This window comes from Vespula vulgaris, chromosome 5 (genome assembly GCF_905475345.1).
Source record: "Vespula vulgaris chromosome 5, iyVesVulg1.1, whole genome shotgun sequence".
Classification (NCBI taxonomy): domain Eukaryota; kingdom Metazoa; phylum Arthropoda; class Insecta; order Hymenoptera; family Vespidae; genus Vespula; species Vespula vulgaris.
The window spans coordinates 3,417,565-3,436,689 of NC_066590.1; the positions used below are offsets into that span (position 1 = coordinate 3,417,565).

At 31.9% G+C, this 19,125-nt stretch overlaps 5 protein-coding genes across 13 annotated transcripts; 3 read left to right on the forward strand and 2 right to left on the reverse strand.

The window, feature by feature from the left end:
* Window positions 1-714: 714 nt before the first annotated feature.
* Window positions 715-2,328, forward strand: LOC127064152 (protein OPI10 homolog). Its single transcript, XM_050994779.1, has 3 exons — window positions 715-886; window positions 1,093-1,222; window positions 1,302-2,328. Exons 1-3 carry the CDS (start codon window positions 854-856, stop codon window positions 1,730-1,732), a joined length of 594 nt encoding a protein of 197 aa, XP_050850736.1. The 5' UTR covers window positions 715-853; the 3' UTR covers window positions 1,733-2,328.
* A 413-nt stretch (window positions 2,329-2,741) lies between these two features.
* Window positions 2,742-10,052, forward strand: LOC127064134 (myotubularin-related protein 3). 8 transcript variants are annotated; one of them, XM_050994743.1, is made up of 17 exons: window positions 2,743-3,194; window positions 3,845-3,902; window positions 4,018-4,344; window positions 4,501-4,687; window positions 4,764-4,942; window positions 5,014-5,215; window positions 5,313-5,503; window positions 5,576-5,771; window positions 5,831-6,016; window positions 6,111-6,275; window positions 6,390-6,640; window positions 6,727-6,963; window positions 7,043-7,325; window positions 7,926-8,027; window positions 8,438-8,622; window positions 8,759-9,060; window positions 9,652-10,052. In XM_050994743.1, exons 3-17 carry the CDS (start codon window positions 4,037-4,039, stop codon window positions 9,678-9,680), a joined length of 3,003 nt encoding a protein of 1,000 aa, XP_050850700.1. In that variant the 5' UTR covers window positions 2,743-3,194; window positions 3,845-3,902; window positions 4,018-4,036; the 3' UTR covers window positions 9,681-10,052. The 8 variants fall into 8 exon arrangements, with proteins under 8 accessions (XP_050850705.1, XP_050850700.1, XP_050850699.1 ...); XM_050994742.1 differs by having other exon boundaries at window positions 2,743-3,039; XM_050994747.1 differs by having other exon boundaries at window positions 2,743-3,039; window positions 9,894-10,052.
* Window positions 10,053-10,266: 214 nt separating this feature from the next.
* Window positions 10,267-13,752, reverse strand: LOC127064140 (gustatory receptor for sugar taste 43a-like). 2 transcript variants are annotated; one of them, XM_050994757.1, is made up of 10 exons: window positions 13,067-13,752; window positions 12,810-12,908; window positions 12,410-12,469; window positions 12,138-12,339; window positions 11,842-12,058; window positions 11,405-11,738; window positions 11,182-11,262; window positions 10,823-11,097; window positions 10,573-10,731; window positions 10,267-10,432 (listed from the first exon to the last, which is right to left on the reverse strand). In XM_050994757.1, the coding sequence occupies exons 2-10, from the start codon at window positions 12,838-12,840 to the stop codon at window positions 10,271-10,273; spliced, it is 1,521 nt and encodes a 506-aa protein (XP_050850714.1). In that variant the 5' UTR covers window positions 12,841-12,908; window positions 13,067-13,752; the 3' UTR covers window positions 10,267-10,270. The 2 variants fall into 2 exon arrangements, with proteins under 2 accessions (XP_050850714.1, XP_050850713.1); XM_050994756.1 differs by having other exon boundaries at window positions 12,810-12,972.
* A 420-nt stretch (window positions 13,753-14,172) lies between these two features.
* LOC127063658 (PAXIP1-associated glutamate-rich protein 1) lies at window positions 14,173-15,374 on the forward strand. Its single transcript, XM_050993651.1, has 4 exons — window positions 14,173-14,377; window positions 14,475-14,688; window positions 14,813-14,973; window positions 15,071-15,374. The coding sequence occupies exons 2-4, from the start codon at window positions 14,620-14,622 to the stop codon at window positions 15,300-15,302; spliced, it is 462 nt and encodes a 153-aa protein (XP_050849608.1). The 5' UTR covers window positions 14,173-14,377; window positions 14,475-14,619; the 3' UTR covers window positions 15,303-15,374.
* An 803-nt stretch (window positions 15,375-16,177) lies between these two features.
* LOC127063868 (protein I'm not dead yet-like) lies at window positions 16,178-18,428 on the reverse strand. Its single transcript, XM_050994135.1, has 8 exons — window positions 18,406-18,428; window positions 18,213-18,333; window positions 17,656-18,128; window positions 17,233-17,545; window positions 17,022-17,164; window positions 16,868-16,962; window positions 16,513-16,796; window positions 16,178-16,450 (listed from the first exon to the last, which is right to left on the reverse strand). Exons 1-8 carry the CDS (start codon window positions 18,426-18,428, stop codon window positions 16,178-16,180), a joined length of 1,725 nt encoding a protein of 574 aa, XP_050850092.1.
* Window positions 18,429-19,125: the final 697 nt, after the last annotated feature.

Consider the following 19,125-nt stretch of genomic DNA (forward strand, 5'->3'; position numbering starts at 1 on the left):
ACATGTGTATATATTGTCATACGTATGAGTATATACGACGTCATACACTTTCTTATCGTGCGATCTTTACGTACGCAGCATGTTTTGTACAAACAAAGAATCCAAATGATTTTTTTCTTTCGCTTTTCTTTTCCAACTTTAGCGCGACCATTGATCTCATTGTTTAAAATCCATGAAGTTTTGAAATACAAGCTCGATTTTTATCGAAAGTCGATTATTCCTTATATTCATGTAAATACGTCTAACATAGATAAAGAGTAATCTCTCTTTGTTATTGATCTGATTAAATGATAAATTAGTTCACATTTATTAACAGTTATATCGGAATAATATCTTCTTTCTCATTGATTTCTCATTATCCAAATAGTTGCATGATCCTAACCTTTATTTTCTCAAATTACGTTGTCTGAACTTTGAAAACGAAACTTATTATTGTTTATCTATTTGTAGCTGCTGTTTTAATTAAACCACGATATTATTTTGATAAAATTTAAATACGATCTTACCAATTATTACCAATTATTTTGTTGGACAATTAGATAAGATCACATTTGATTGGTTGTTAGCATGATATTTCGGTGGGTATTCTCATTGAATCTCATTTGTTGCGAATGCTTTGTGAATTGCAAATAAGGCGTATACAATTCCTATCTTGTAAACTAACCAAAATATTCGATTCTGATTTTTTTGTCGACGTTCGATCTTATAGATTGTATATTCTATGACAAATCGCTCTTAGCAGCGTTCGCGTCGTCGGTACTGTGAAAACGTTGTAAACACGTATGTTTAATGAATAATATTATTCAACTATTGTGATGACCTAATTATCTTATAATGATCTAGTTGCAGTTTCATGATGCTCGGCATAATCGTATCTGGTCGTTTAGTAAGTGTATTTTCCAATAGCACGTATTGATAATATCCTTATCATTTTTCTGATACCTATCATTTATATCCTTCGATCGAAATAATTATGTCTACTTGAAAAGTACGTCAATTTTAATGTCTATCAAGTCGCTTATCGACTGTTAACATCTCTTTCATATTGAGTGAATACACAATTATTATTATGAATATTTCATCGTCTTTTAGGTGCAGACGGATTTTCAACAAATCGGAGAAAATCAATTTTTAATCACAGTACCTGATGCCGATAACATAAATCATATTGTAGTATTTCTTACAGGTACTGTTCCATTTCCTGATGGAATGGGCGGTGCAGGTATCGATGATTTTAAAAATATTTTAGTACAGTATCTTGATTCACTTATTTGCATTACAGTCAATTTCATTTTTTTCAGTATATTTTAGTTGGCCAGATTCAAATGCGCCACCAAACTGGCAGTTTCTAGGATTTATTTCAAATGTTAAGCCATCTGCCATTTTCAAAATATCAACGTTGAAGAAAAATCATGAATTTGAAAATAGTAATTTAGGAATATTTGGAATTGGCAAGATATCTCATGTAGCACAAATAGGCATTTCTGTTGATCCATTAAATGTGATAGAGCAACAAGCGGCTACTGTTTCTGAAACAGCAACAAATTCTTTCATAGAATTTGTACAAAAAATGCTTACAAGCTTCTTAAATTATGTCTCCAGTTTTTCTATAACTCAACCACAGATGACTCCAAATCCTACAGAAAATTTTGTACCATTGTCTACCATACAAGGATGGTATGAAACTTTTGAAAGAAGATTACAACAAAATCCAAATTTTTGGAAGGCTTGATGAATATTCAGAGGGTATTAGTTAGATTTTTCATAATTTCTGTAAAACAAGTCAAACATTACGTACACTTGTTTAGCACTTCATATTTTTACATTATAAAGTCGCGACATCAAGTAAACTTTTATATTCTTACAAAAAAAAAAAGAAAAAATATATATATATATATATAATTTGTATGTAGGTAAGAATATTTCAATGTCTTAAATAAGAATGAATAGAAAAGTATATTAGTTTCTCTGAACTGAGGAAAAAAAATATTTTTTTCATCTTATTATAATCAATAAATGCATTTAATGCAGCAATACAAATCTATGTAAGGTACATGATTGATATAGAAATATGCATTTATATTGTGTTACATAATATATTTAATGCAAACACTTAGCAAATAGACTTGTCAGAAAATGACAAGTTCTAATAAAAATGGTTTATTTAATATTAAGAATAGCTATATGTTATATTTATATATTAGCTACTACAGTTTATAGTTGATTAATTCGTATGAAATATTGTAAGTTTTTAAAATTATCAATGTTATAGTACGTGTTAAATTATGGTACAAGATTATGAAACTATATAAAATTAAATGACGTAAATTTTTATGTTTGTAAAATTTAATTTCAATTTTCAATTAAGAAAAAAAAAAAAAAGAGAAAAATATCCTACGTTTATAAGTACACAGATACTTTTATGCGTGTATCTAATTCACGAAAAAAGAAAAAAGAAAAAAAAAAAGAAACAATTAAAATACAAGATCAAGATTTTTATATGCCCAGAAAGAGTACATATGAAACATCTATTATATTTTGAATAAGATTCAAATATGATCGTTATTTAATAATCGACGATAACGATTGGTGAACATTTTTAAAGCGTTTACAAATTAAAATTTGATTGGATGTTTAGGCGAATGCGCATAAGTGCATTATCCAATGCATTCTCGACCTTGCATACCTTTGTTCCATATCGCAAATAATCAGTTTTACGTACGTGCGAACGTAGCTTAAAATGTACATAGACTGATCTGTCAGTACATCTTTCACGTCGCTCATACGAGTTTCGTTAGAGAAATTTAATCAGAAATCGAATTTATATCGATCGTAATCGCCGTTTGTCCGAGACGTACGAATAAATAGTTATATCGTTGATGGAGATCGTTTTATACAATGTGGGCCATTTTCATGAACCTCCGTAATGAAAACTAATCGCGTTGGGCTCGCGAGATTTTCCACGGCCGTTTATCCCATACCTGCATGCGCCTGACAATCTACGTGTATAGCGAGGTCACACGTTACTTTTCCATAAGGGTAATGCAGGATACTGTTGTTTCTTGCCCAGAAATGCTAATAGTCCTTCATGATTTAAGATAAGTGTTGATGCATTTTGTATGAGACGTCAGGAATTCCAAATATCGCTTCCCTCCCCCCTCCCCCTCAATTGCGGAGAAACTTCGCAGTCCAAAGTAAGATGTCTTTGCGAGAGGATACCTGATTTTCTCGCATTTAATGTTTTGACATTTATCAAATCAACATATACATTTTTCTGCACGTTAAAATTTCTTATGGTTTTGAAGTCTTTTTTACGAAACGATTTATCGAGACGTAGTCATTTGATATTGCTCGTTATTTCATTAGAGGATGCAATAATAAATAAACATTCAACTACTACTACGTTCGAGGGATACTTTTCCTTTATTACACGTTAAGGAATTCGTGAAACTTTCTCATGTTCGCGGATATATTTATTCTCGGTAAAGAGACGTACGCATTTCCGGAATTTCTCGTTAAAGTAAATAATATTCAAACGTATTATTTGAAAATGCACGTTTGTTTAATAATATAAAATTATTTATATCAATAATTTATATACTTACGTTCTTTTAGTAATTTAACGCGCGTTTTTATTATTTTTTCGAGTTGGTCATGTAGTATAGCGATAATTAGATATTTTATCGTGCATGAGAAAGAACACAAAAGTTAGAATCATTGAAGCAATTAAATTCATACATTACAATTATTTTTACTATGACTGACATGCAAATACTTCACCTATATTTAGTTAGAAGTATATTTAATTGATTAGTTTACTAAATTGTTATAATATTTATTACAGAAAGCAGAATCTAAACTAATTATATATTTAGATATTTGTGAATCAACATTCATAATAGGTAAGTTTAATGTAAATTACAAGTATATATGTTGGCCGTATTAATAAAAAACAGAGATACCATATGAAATTAAAAGTTTATAGCAATTTCATAAAAGTATCTTCTTTCGTTATAGATCGGAAAATAGATTGGAAATGGAGAGTTCCGAAGAGCCGACCAGTTTGCAATCGATTTGTCATCTGCATGCATCCGAGTTATTTCCAAAACATCCACATTTCGAATGCGAAGATCAGACATTGACAATCCCATTTACACTCTTAAGTGGAGAATCAGTAGTAGCATTGGGACGTATATCGGATGGTGTTTTGGCTCTTTCTAATTACAGACTTTACTTACAACAGAGTAAAGCCTGTTACAATATACCGTTAGGCCTTATTGAACAATTAGAAGTAAAAGAAATTTTCTTTTTGCATATTGGGTGCAAAGATGCTCGATCATTGAGGTATAGTTGATACGTTGTTTTATTAAAGCAAGTTTCAATATGCTATGTCTTGATCTATACATCAGTGAAATATTATTATTACAATTCAATTTAGTATTGCTTGTCACAGACTTATGTAACCATTTTAAGCAGGAGAATATTGTCATAACGTTTTAGCTGTGCATTTTCCACTAACGAGCATTGTTTGGAATGGTTCAAACGATTACATAAAGTAACTTACCCACGTAAAAGTATTGAGGACATATTTGCTTTTGCGTATTACGCATGGTCTATAGAAGAGGGTAAAGACTATCCTAGGCTTGGAAAAGATAACAGTTCTTATATTTCTACTTTTAATTCAGAGGTAAAATTTGATAATTTAATATAATATATATTTAAATATTTTAGTTACTGTATAACGCTTTTGTATGATTATGAAGGTGGAACGATTGAAATTTAATCTTCATGGTACATGGCGCATAAGTCAGATAAATAAAGATTATAGAATGTGTCCATCTTATCCGCCACAACTCTTGGTTCCTGCTTGCATTTCCGACGAAACTCTGGAGACTGTTGCTAAATTCAGAAGTTCCAGACGAATTCCTGCAGTAGTATGGAGGTGAAATAATAAAAATAATTTTTAATATAACTCAATCTACTATGCTTTACGATTAAATTTTTTATTTTAAGACATGTAAACAATGGAACGGTAATAGCTCGTAGCAGTCAACCAGAAGTTGGTTGGTTGGGCTGGAGAAGTTCTGAAGATGAGGATCTTTTAAAAGCTTTGTCTGATGCATGTTCCTATGATAAAGGGGAATCCACAATGGTTGACTCACCTATTAATTATTCTGACGTCGGAGACGATGCGATTACTCCAAGTGTTACGAAAGTAAATATAAATTTTATTTAAAGATAATAAAAAAAAAAGATAATAAAAAAATATGAAGTTAATAAAATTTATAAATTTTTTTGTAATTGTTTTGTAGAAAGTTCTAATCGTGGATGCTAGATCCTATACAACTGCTGTAGCAAATAGAGCACGAGGTGGCGGTTGCGAATGTCCTGAATATTATCCAAGTTGTGATATTCAGTTTATGAATCTGGCAAACATACATTCTATAAGAAAAAGTTTTCATGCTGTTAGACAATTGTGTGCATCTGATGCTGATCAACCAAAGTGAGTTAATTAAATAATAAATAAATATGAATTATTTTCGAATGATTTAATGCTCTGTGTGCATTGTTATAGTTGGTTGAGTTTGTTGGAAGGTACTAGATGGTTACAACATATGTCAGGTTTATTGCGCGCTGCAGTTACAGTTGCATCAGCTATCGAACGAGATGGACGACCAGTATTAGTGCATTGTAGTGATGGTTGGGATAGGACACCTCAGATTGTTGCCTTAGCACAGATATTATTAGATCCCTATTACCGCACTATGGAGGTAAGATCATAATACTTCCCATATTTATTATGGAATACATGAAGAATTTTTAAATGTAGGGATTTCAAATATTATGTGAGAGAGAATGGTTAGACTTTGGACATAAATTTGCTGATCGCTGTGGACAAACAGTCGGTTGCGAAGATCCAAACGAACGTTGCCCAGTATTTTTACAATGGCTTGATTGTGTACATCAGTTAATTCAACAGTTTCAGTGTAGTTTTCAAATGTCTCCTGCATATCTTGTAAGTCGTGTAATTCATTATAATAGTATGTATCGTTAAAAAATATATATATAAAACATATAGAAAAAATAAACATTTTTAATTTATGTTCCAGGTAAAATTAGCACAGCATACATATTCACAACTCTTTGGTACATTTTTATGTAACACAAGACAGGAGAGATTACAGTTAAGAATACAAGAACGTACTTTTTCAGTATGGCGATTTCTTAACTCTTCTTTGTTTGTTAATCATTTGTATTCACCTTTAAAAAATCAAGTATGATTATTTCTTTCTTATATTTTTTAATCTATACGTTCACGAAATATTTTAATACTTTCGAGCATATTGCGTTCATCGATTAAACGATATAATTGTATAAATTATTCTTAGGTATTATGGCCAAGTTGTAACGTACGAGATCTTGTTCTGTGGTCGGAAGTATATTTAGGTTCTATGGAATCGTCACTTGGTATTAGGGACGATAAGCAAAGAGTTACGATGATAGATATAGAAGGAGGTGAAAGTGAAGAACCACAAGGACAAATGACTAAAACACGTTCTTACGGGGATCTTATACACGCCCCCGATCATGTAGCCTATCTTCATCGCAGACTAAGCGATCCAAGTATTTCCGTGGAAAAGTAAATAATAATTTAAATAGATGCTTGTACATATATATATATATTTTGTATATAATTATTTAATTATTTTAATAATACTTTTGTAGAAAATTTGATTCCTTAAATTTGGAAGTTGAGGCTGAAAAAATAGTAAATAACGTAGATGATAGCAAATTTGAAGCTGTAGAAGCAGATCCATCAGAGACTGACATTAAGACCAAACAGTATACTACAGTGCAAGCATCGAGCGAGTCACCTGCTAATCCATCGGTGGATAGTTCTACAGATACATTAATACCGAACAATGATTCGCTTGTTAGCGTTGTAAACGGGGAAAAAGAAATGTAGGTTTTAGAGAAAGTTACAAATTTATGAGAGTATGATCGTACAAAATATTTATGTCGATACAATGTCGAATTGCAGATTGCAAACAAATGTAGGACAAGATAGTATCTCACCATGGATTGAAACTGGCACAACGGGACGTGGTACTTGTTCCTGTAATCGTAATCACAATGAGGGTAGCGATGTCAGTGATACCAGTGCTCCATTGATATCAAGAACACCAAGTAGCATATGTCCAGCTTCTCCAACCCACCAGGATGTTATATTAGATAATCCTGATAGGCTGGATGACGTCGATGGTCTTCCTGTTATTCATTGTGATGTTCAGTTACGAGTACAACAGATTATCGTCGAGCACAAGGTATACAAACGATTAAAGAGACAAAAAATCAATTTTTAATATAAGATCATTCGTCATTGACTTAAGCCAGGCATGAGCTACCTTTAAAAAAATTGTAATTATATTCTGTTATGTTTATTTTGTAAATCCATTAACAAAATTTTTTTAGAAATTTTATCAACGAGAGAATTAACACTTGGAGTGTCACGTCATTCATTTACTATTGATGCATGTGTTTCCGCAGGGACTTCGCCATCCATAAATGTTTTAACCAAATTTTTTACCCAAGCAAGAACGATTTCGTTAAGTATTAATTATATGTTGACTGAAAACAATGAAACATTCATTTTTTTCTGAATTCATTGAAATTTGAAAAAGAAGGAAATTTGTATTAACCTTCGATTACCTAAGAAAGATCGGACGCGAGTTGTAAATTGTTCTTATGGATTTTTTGGGTATTCAAAGTGTTAATGGGTTATATCAGGGAATGTAGGTTGCCCATGACTGACTTAAATAATAAAATGTCATAATTTTTTATAAACATCAGATTTTAGTTGACTTATTCTCAAAACACCTTTCTTGAATATTGTACTGAATGTTGCTGTATGCCTGTTTCTTTAGCTAAAGGAAGAAGCATTACGAAAGGAATTACATACAACAAGGCTAGCATTAATTAAACAAGTGTGCAACCACAATGCAGATACCGATCGTATTGATGATATTGTAAGTCTAGTATTAAGATTAACCGTTTAAAGTTGCTCCAGGCTTATTTAATTTGTATGGTATTTCTTTATACAGAAAGTATGTTACTGAAATTTTAACTGTATGGATCGCCTGATCGTTGAATATTACATATTATGTAGACATTTAATTGAAGATTCTGAAGAAAGAAGCTTCCATTTTGTCAATCCGATTATTGGTATAGGTCGAAACATTTTATTGAATATCATTGCGTTCCTGCTATTTACGTCACACTTGTTTTCTTGCGATCCATTTTTCGGAAAGTTACTAACAGGTCAATAGTTATGAGGCATTGCATATTTAATTTCTATTTCTATTTCATATATCGAAAAAGTGCAGAGAGGTGTAAAGATATTTAAAAAAATGATGAGCAACGAATTGTCGAGTTACAGGGTTCACTGCCTGATTCGGTGGGCAGTGCTGGAGAACACGGAGAATCCTTACCATCGGATATGTCATGGGAGGCCGTCGAAGACTTGGTACCAGCTCCAACTCTTTGGGTTCCAGATCATGCAGTAAATCGTTGCATGGGTTGCAACACAGAATTTTGGCTTGGTAGACGTAAACATCATTGCAGGTATGTAACAATATAACAGAATATTTGAAACAAGAGAGAGATTGTGGATGGAAGGAAAAATATGAAAGAAATGAAATGAATTGGTAAGAATGGCGTAATTAGAAGGAATGGCTAAGAATCAAGGTCATTCTTATAGATGCTGCGGCAAGATATTCTGTGCGGATTGTTCAGAAAACTCTACGCCGTTACCCAGTGAACAACTTTATAATCCTGTAAGAGTTTGCAAAGATTGCTTCTCTCGACTTCATCATCATACAAGTCCTTGCCAGTGCAGTGCTCGACATCAGAATAAAGTAGATCACGAAACGGATCTATCATCTAATTCAGAAACATTGGTGACTTACCAAAGGGCAAAGCCTATCTCGATGACGAAGGATACTTGCTGCGACAACTTATTGCAGGCTGCTCATCAGAAATCACAACCGTCCATTACAGCAGGTACGGTGAATTGAGCGTTTGGTTTGATATCGCGACTGGAAAATGCAGTTTGGGTCTCACTTTCAATAATGCCGAGCATTATCTGTTTCCGATGCGTAATTATTGCTATCGGATTTATACATAATTTGTATCGTATACATAAATGAGATACGCGTTGCTAAGAAGATACGCGTTAGATTCTTTAAGTGATCTAATATTTATTGCTAGAGTAATAATTTGTACGAAAAGTGTATAGCAGCAAAAAAGGAGTCAGTATACGAAGCTGTATATACCTTATGAGTAACTCGATCTAAAATTCTTGGTTTCCTTCAAAGAAATTCTTCGAGTTTCCCGTTTTTAGGTATATCGATACGATAGTAGAGCAAGAGAAGGTGAGGCATGTTTTGGATAGGCTGTGACTGATGTCTAATTTTAGGCGTTAGGCGGGATATACTGCTAATTAATAGTCTCTCTATTGTGTAATTAATTAGCAGCCGGGTAACGTTACGACGAAACTGTATTTGTATATTGTCGCCGTGTATGAGAATTGGAATATTAAATGTCATCGTGGTATCCCACCGCATTTGTATAGTGCCAACACTTTTTTTTTAGATGTATCCTTCTTCCTTTTCATCTCATAAGATGATACGAAGAGAATTTGCGGAGATAAAGTATCGGTCAATCTATATAATATACATTTATACAGAGTGCATATATTTATTGGGCAATAGATCTACTGTAATTAGCAATTTTCGAACACAACATTTTTACATGAAAGTAAACGGTACGACATTACACGGGGACATTCCAAACATATATTTCATCCACCATTACATTTATTGTTATTATAACAGGTGGGTAAAACGGCAGATAAATAGTTCTACGAAACAACGGACGAGGCGATTAAATCTACGAACTACTGTAACATGGATAAATATTATATATGTGTATATCAGTGCATAAATTAAAAGTGGACAGAATATTGTATTTATATAAACTATTTGTATAACTGCCGCATGCCTATATTTATATAATTACCGTATGCCTATTTCAATTGACTAGTCCATATAAATGGACACCGAATTGTACATTGAGCTTTATTTGACTCTATTGGAACGTTCAAAGTTCATACAGTTTATTAATTAAACGAAGACGTCAATTGTGTATGTAATATTTACTTATAACGTCTGTAAAAAAAAAACAAGAAAAAAAAAAGAAAAAGAAAGAAAATTTATGATGAATTATGTTTGATCGATGTGAGATTGTGGAGAGACGAGGCATTTTTCAAAATTTGCGTAGCATTTTTCAAAATGTTATCAACATCGTCTTTCGTAGTGTCTTCTTTTTGAAATTGTATGAGAATTACGAGATACGTCGTTACCGCGCCGGCAATCTGAAACATTGGCACCAATAATATATTACGAATAACGAGCGATATCGATGAAATCTGTCAACTTATACAAAATTCTCAATAAGAGGAATCGAATGAAAATAAGCCTAACGATATTCACTTTTCCGTGCTGTATCGCTTACCGATGTAACGAGAGATCTATCTAAAGAGAAAAGTCCACAAGCAGTAAAGTCCAAAGGTCGATGTAGTATTTGAAGCGAAAAAACTTCCAAATGTCTTCTACATTCCACATTTGGATTAGAAGAAAGCAGTTGGCTAACGAGAATAGCCGTCTTTTTTGCCTGTAAACGAGAGTTTTTACTTTTTTAAGTTGTAAACATTATGTGTTGTTAAAGTTCAGACGATACCGATCGGGTCAATAAAACATTTCACCTGAATGACAGTGGAATAAGTAGGTTGTATGATTATAAGCATTCTCGTGACATGTAAGATGCACCATGCGGTCTGAACTATGAGGGACAACCATTGACGATTTCCATTGACTTCTTCTATTAGAAAATAGGGTGTAATAATCAGATGCAAGAGGCAGGTGAGAGTGACTACTACCATGACGACACCGAAGGCATTATTTATAGATGAAACCGTGTCGCATAGAGACGAGTGCACCGTCACGAGTTGAGCTATATTATTTGCAAAATTCTTCGTTTCTAAAAATACGGATAGAATACGGTAAGTTTTTCTATTCGAGTCATTCGATCAAGTGTATTGTTATTATATACGTATTAATTTACCAAATCCAACAGGATACCATTCTAAGGGCTTGGATATACGAATGTACGAAGCTGGTTGTTCTCGAGTTTTAAAATCGCCGGCTGTGTGTTAGCGTTTATAAAGAAAAAAAAAAAAAAAAAAAGAGGTTATTATCGTACAGATCATTTTGATCTGGCCATGCGACACGATTCGTATCTTAATTATTATCACGAAAAAATGAAACAAGAGAAGTATAGTACTCACCCAAGCCAAGATCTTTTCTAAAATGATCGGTCACCTTGCCCGTCTTTAAGATACTTTCAAGACATTTGTTAAGCCTCACAAATCTCTGATATACGTTGTATGTGATAAGACTATATTGGATTTCCAATATAATGATGATCATATACATGATATAAAGTGGCAAGTAGTTTATCGCACCCTTGTCCTTCATTTTTTTATTTGCTTTCGAATCGCGATCCCACCAACATATGTCGAGACTCGATAATATAATAAGATAGGTAAGAGCACAAGTAACTAAGACAATGCTACATCTACGAGTTTTCTTCGGTGCAACGATACCCAACGTTTCGTCGATCTGATTTTCATATATAATGGAAATGAGAAATAGAACAAGAAGTGATGAAAATGAAAAATATAAACTTTATGGGCAATCTCACGACGAGATTCTTTCAATTCACCTCGGCCAAGTTATTAAGAACAATCTGCCCGTGTTTCCAGCGAAATGGCGAACCTAATACAGCAATAATAGCCAATATTATTACTCCAAGAATATCACTACAAGTTGGTATTACGGCTGAACGAGATTTTAGCCTGGTGCTATTTTCCCAGCCATCTCTCATTTCTCGCCATAGACCCCAAGCTTCTAAACCCATGATAACTCCAAGAAGAAATATGCTGAGTAGAAACGAATAATTGATTGATCTACCAAGAAAATTATTAGAAAAGAAAAAAAGAAAAAAAATACAAGTCTTACCAGTAAATTACGTCAAAAATTTGCAAACGACCTTGGTATCGGCCATGAGGTTGTTTCGTGAAACGAACTGGAAGCAAACCACACGCCTTGCTGATATGATAAATAGGGAAAAGAGCTTGAAAGATATCGCTATTCACCATTGTCCTGTTTATCTCCATCCCTTCTTTTTTAATATCGCTTACTTTAATATTTCCTCGTTTCCCTAAAAATTTCATTAAATTAAAGTAATTAAATTTACGTTTAGAAATCTTTATATAAGTGTATCAACTCACTGTTCTCACGTTTGTTCCTCATATGCATTCTAGTTTCTGTATTAGTTCCTTCACGTTCCCCTGGTAAAATATTTTCTTCGTAAATAGTATTATCATAAAATTCTTTTTTGATCAAAAAATACATGTTTGTTTTCTCTCTCTCTCTCTCTCTTTTTTTTCTTCTTTTTAGGAAGAATATCGAATCTTATCGTTGGAATATCAATCAAAGTAATAAATATGTAATTATGTTTGCGTTTTGATTATCTCTATTATTTAAAGATCATAGTTCGCCGTTTGATATTATTTGTAGGTACTGAAATATACTTTTTCGCGTTAGAACGAGTGGACTAGAAAGAATATCTTCTCGCTCTAAGGAATACCGATGAGAAACGAACTTCCACGTACATCGTACTGCGCGTACCTTTATTGTATCGCTTGTTGTGTCCATCCATTCGCGTCAGATCGTCGACGGATAATTATTGTTGTTGAACGAGTGGTTCTTCAGCGCGCGATGGCTATCCTTTGAAAACATTTATATACGATGTTTGCATTAGTGGGTGGACGGACGCACATAGAATGAAATTCTTGTAAAGTACACAAAGTATTATATATATATGTACGTAAGTATGTTAATAACACATTGAATATTTTTTTAACTATAGATGTTTTTTTTCTCACGTTTTATTCGGTTCTCCTGTCGATCATTTTGTTTGCAATTTTTTTGTTCTTTTTTTTTGATTATTTATTTCATTGAAACAAATTGTGTGGATAACGATAATTCGATAAAAAAAATTTCACCCCGCATTCATACATTTTTTTGTTATAATATTATACACTTTACATCATCTTCGAGTGTCCGGATAAAAACTATTCTATCGATAATCAACGGTGAACCTTGCGAAAAAGAAACACACCTAGGTTGAATAAACAACGTAACTTCGATCGTACCGATCTATATATAATTTTCGATGAAATAGCTTGATATGTATCTCCTGTAATTGTATGCTTTGCTTGACTTGATATATTATTGCTGTTGAGCGTATCATACGTATGGAACATATGTATGGAACATCTCATTAGTTTCTTTATTTTTAATGAAGTATTTTTCTTTCTTTTTTTTTTTCCCACATCTATGTAGACATGATTTATTCCGAGCTTTTTTTCTCACATTTTTTTTCATGTTTACGTAGAACGTTAAATTTATTGTCGATTTGTTGATTTCCGAGTCGTTTAGTCATTGTTCTTATCTGCTTTGCTTGATTATTATCGACTCCATCGATGGATCTTCATTTGTCTTGCATCTGGATAAGAAATTATGAATCAAAATGCATATGTATACACTTGATCGAACGTTTTAAATGACTAATGAATAATTTAATTCAAGACTTTTCAAATATACGAGCTGAGATGCGCTTTGAAAGCTTTCATTTTTCGTAATACGCTTCTAATAAACTTTTCTAATGAACATGTAAATTACTCTCATATTTTAATATTTAACTTGACCCACCTGTAAGAATCTTTGATTTAATTTGTAAACAACGAGTCATAAATTATGTAGTTCTAGCATCGTTTGAATAACGTATTATTTAATCAAGAAATTTAGCCATTAATTGCAATTGAAATTTGATTTTGATTCGTTTTGGATCGTTTAAACGAATTATTCGCTGATTTTCTTACCGACGACGTTAAAGATCAGCGCCATCTCTCGAATAAATTTTTTTTGAATCGTTATTATCATCACTTCCGTTTAGTTTAGATTCTTGATAATATACGCGAAACATGTATCGACTATAGATTATTGTTTTGAAATTTATTATTCGTCATACTTCGCAGTAATACTTCTTCCTGTACATATATTTCTTTAGAGTATTTATACGTATATTTATTTCTTTTCAATATCAACCATTTACTTTTAATAATATTGTGCGGATTATATAGATTCAAAATGTTCATTTGAAAAGGAGGTTTATTAATTTCTATGATAAAAATGTCAGTATCTTGTAGATGTTATTCATTTTTTATATACAACGTATGAAAACATTATTAGTTTTTGTTTATCAGTTTTTATAAATTTATATCGTAACAGTGTTGCGAAGTGTTCTTTTGGGTCAAACTTTATTATCAAGAAGAATAAGAAGCAACTTGAATGCAGAACATAACCTCAATATTAGTTAAAATTGTTTTTTAAAATATTACCGCGTAATTATTGTGAAAACTTTTGGTATATTATTATGGATAGAAACGAAGAAGAATGGTCTGTTGAATGTTCGGATGAAGAAAAGTATGAAGTTGATTCAAAAGTAAGATATTTACATATGTTTTAAAGTTGTGTTTAACTAGTAACATGCATATTGTATAAATTGACATATGTCGTTTTATAAGTTCTTAAAAACACCAATGATTGGATTTTTTTTTTTTATATAGAGTGAATGGACATTAAAATCAGAAGATATACTTTCTTTAATTGACGGACTGGAAGCTAATAATCGTATTTTAGAACTTGAATGGAAATGCCCTGGTAGAAGAGGTCCTTCTCCAATTCCTTCTTGTAATCGTCAGCAAGAACATGGCTCACAAGAATATAAGTAAATTAAATACAATTTTGTATAAAATCTTTTGTATTAATAACATTTTTATATTATTAGTTTTTAACTGTTGTAAAATTTATCAATTCTTTTTTAGACCGGAAGAAAAGTCAGATTTTGATTTTATGGATGAAATGTCATCTCCCAGATTACCCGTTCGTAGAGTAGGAGAAAGTACTCCTAAAGGTAGTGCCAAGAAAAAAACTGCCAGTTTTAATGGTGTTTTGTCAACTATGTTACGCCATCGTAGATTGGAACAACAAGAAATTAATTCCAGTTCAAAGAAAAGTGAACCTAATTCACCAGGTTTAAAAACTCAACCAACTTAACATTATCTTTTATAGAAATAGAGTACTGAAATTGATATAAGCACATATTATATATACAAGATATGGGACAAATGAGAGGAAATGTTTATTTTTTTTGAGTATAAGATCTTGAATAGAAAGACTGTGTATTGTATATGAGTACAATATGGACATGAAAACTGATCAAAAATAGTTCTTAAAGGAAATTTTATATTTGCTAACTTAAAAAAATTTTTTACCTCATGAAAGGTACTTTTTATTATCCTCTGTGAGGATATAATTTAATTATATTTGATAGATCAAGAAGGAAATAGCTATGTGAGGAAGTCCTAAATTTCCTACATCCAGTTTATTTTTTTATTTGTTCTGAATTAAGCATATTAAATTTCTATATTTTTTCTTTTTATTTGAAACAGAGTTATCTATTGAAATAAGCATAATATATGAATCAATTTTAAAATATTTCAAAAATTTGAAGACATTTGAGAAAGAGAAAAGAAGAAAGAGTAGGACGGGATAATAATGCACAATGCATAATTTTAATCAACAAAATTCTGGTATTTTTTTTGTATATCGATCCTTTAAATATTATTAATTATTAAATCAACATATATATATATATATATATATATATATATATATGCTGATTTTTAATATAGTATCTAATTCCTTAAAACTACTTTGTAAATCTCTACACTTAATTAAGATCTTCAATTTAAAAATGAACATGCATTGTACAAAAGTACTTAGAAGAATCATGTATCATTGTAATATAAATGTAATTTTAAACAAATTAATACGTTGTATTTATTGATGTTCAGAAACTGATTTACATGAACATAATCTTCGTATGCACGCGTACGTATGTTCATATTTATTACTAATATGTAAAATAATCAATTCTCTTCTTCTTGTGGTTGCCTAGCCCAATCAGGAAATTCGTAAATATCGTATATATAGACGCCCCATATTGGGAATAAAAGTACTTGTATTAATAAACTGTAAAGAGAAGGTACACATCCTGCGAGCATCAACCATTTAGTTGGAATATGACCTGCGACTGTTATGAGAGCATTTGGTGGGGTACCAACTGGTAGACGAAATGAAAATGAGCACATTAACGTAGCTGGTACCATTAAATACATAGGATGTAATTCCATGGCTATACTCTATAAATATAAAAATTAATGTAATACAAAGATGAGAAATGAAATTTAAGATAATACTATACCATTTGAGCAATAACTGGCAATGTTATATTGGCGATACCCACGTTCGATGTAAATTCTGTAATCATACCCACGAAAAAACAGATGCATGCCATTATAATAATAGGTGGTAAAGTTTTAAGTGGTGTAAGAGATTGACCGATTAGTCTGGCTAAGGAAGAATGAACACTTCCTTTCGAAATTGCAAAGCCACCACCTAGTAGAAACATTAAGCTCCATGGCATTTTACTTTCAATGACTTTCCAAGTTATCAAGCCTTCCGATGATTTGATTGGTCTTTTTGTAGCTACGTGATACACAATTGATTATGCAACATATAAAACTATATATTTTTTTAATAATTTGAATCATATTTACGATCTTTGCTCCAGGAATGAATAAAAGCAGGATATTTTGGTATGAAGAACATAAGAATTGAAGCAAATATAACTGGTGTCGAATCCTTTACTTCTCTGTGAAGATAATCGATTAATAGACAAACATAAATGATTGGATATTATTTAATACATACATATCTGTTATATATTCGGACCATCCAATGATGAAACCAGGTTTTCTAAATATCCATAAGAAAATACACATTATAAACAGTAAAGCAACGCCTATTTCGTGAAACGAGATGGGACCTAGATTTGAATATCGCTCCTTTACGACCTACGAATATTATGTTTTATGGAAATAAGTTAATATCATCGTTATCTGATCAATATAATCGGATTTACATTGTTTGCAATTATTTCGCCTTCTTTGCCTATTGTAGCTGCCAAGGCATCTTTACTCTTTGGTCTTAAATATCCCAAAAAAGCTATTCGGACGTAGAGCCAGGTGCAAAAAGAATTAAGGACCATTTGTGGAAACGAAGCTATCATCCAAGCGGTGAAATTGATTCCATCGGTCATAGGGAAGGTACTCTCATAAATTCCTTTGAATGTAAGATTTGTTCCGGTACCAACGAGAGTTCCCGTTCCACCAAAAGTAGCAGAATATGCGGTTATTAGAAGATAGCTCATAGTGATCTTTGTTGGTTTTATTGTACTGTATAAAGAAAAATATATATATGTAGAAGGGAATAAGGAAAAAGTTTTTAGAAAGTTAAGCGAGGATTCTTACGATTCATGGTCACCTCTTAAGTCAGTCACTTCTACGAACATCCTACCAAATCCAGCCTGAGAAGTAGTATCAACGATAATAAATTTACCAATATATATACCATTGGTAAGATCAAGAAGTCACAGACCTCCTCTAATTCTCTAAGAACAGCGAAGATAATCGGTAACATCATAGCCGTCGCGGCTGTGTTTGAAACCCACATGGATATAAAGGTGGTGACTACGCAAAGACTAGCAAGTAGTCGACTATGACTACAACCGACTATTTTCATAACTCCAAGGGCAATCCTAAGATGCAGGTTGCAATGTTCGATGGCTACGGCGAGTATTAAGCCACCTATGAAGACCATTATCGTATCGTTCATGTAACAGGAACATGTTTCGGCTGTATTAAGTATACCAAAACAGGGGAAAAGTACAATAGGTATTAGTGAGGTGATTGCCATGGGAAATACTTCTGTTATCCAATATCCAGCCATTATCAATACAACGAAAGCACATCTAACTTCCTGTGGATGAAATAATATTTAAATAATATATCAATTTTTTATATGAATTTTCATATATGTCATGTATTTGCATTAACAGAATACCATATAATTATAAATTATTAAAGGTGGTAATAGAAGTAGAGGCCAGAGAATGGCAAACAATATTTTCCAATAGGTTCCCAAGAAGATGAGTGTTAATCTTCCATAATTAACTTTTTCTCGTCTTTATATCGATAAGAAACGGTTAAAGATTTTTATCTTATTATCCTTAGTTCGATTCATTTCTTTTACTTACCTTTCTGTATCTTCGTCAGCCATTTTTTTTTTTTACAAGATTTGCTTCAGTACTAGAAATCAACTCTTTAAGAGACCGATGAACAACTTTTTTCGTTAAGATAATAAATTTTTGTATACTTTATTCCTATGTATTTGTACTGCTAAATTCATATTGATTTATATACATTTCGCATCTATTGTTTTTTATTTATTTATTCTTTTTTATTTGCTTAAAGTTATTGACCACTTTTTGTTCGAAGCATTGGTAACTTCAGTTGTATCGTATATATAACAAAAATATGAACTATAAGTGCGATAAGGGACCATGTAAGTTCTATTTCTCTTACATATAATCTATCAGCTTAGTGCGACTTAAAATTTAGTTTTAGTAGGCTCTTATTTTTCAGTTTTCCATATTTATATCTGTCCCGTTTGGCCGGCCTATCTATATTTGATCCGATTCGGCCTGGACCCTATGGGTTCTGAAAAACGTATCATGCGTGATTTTTATTAAAGTAATACAAAATATATAATATAAATTCATTTATTATCTCTTCTCGAAAACACAGTATTTTTTAACAAGATCGTTTTCAATAAAAATGAAGCTTTTTCAAAATCCGTAAAGCTATCTTTTCGTTTAAAATAATTCATCTTTAAAATAATACCTTGTTCGTCAAAATCGGTCAAAAAGTACTTTTGGATTCATTGCCGGTATAAGCCATTATAAAACCAGTGGTGA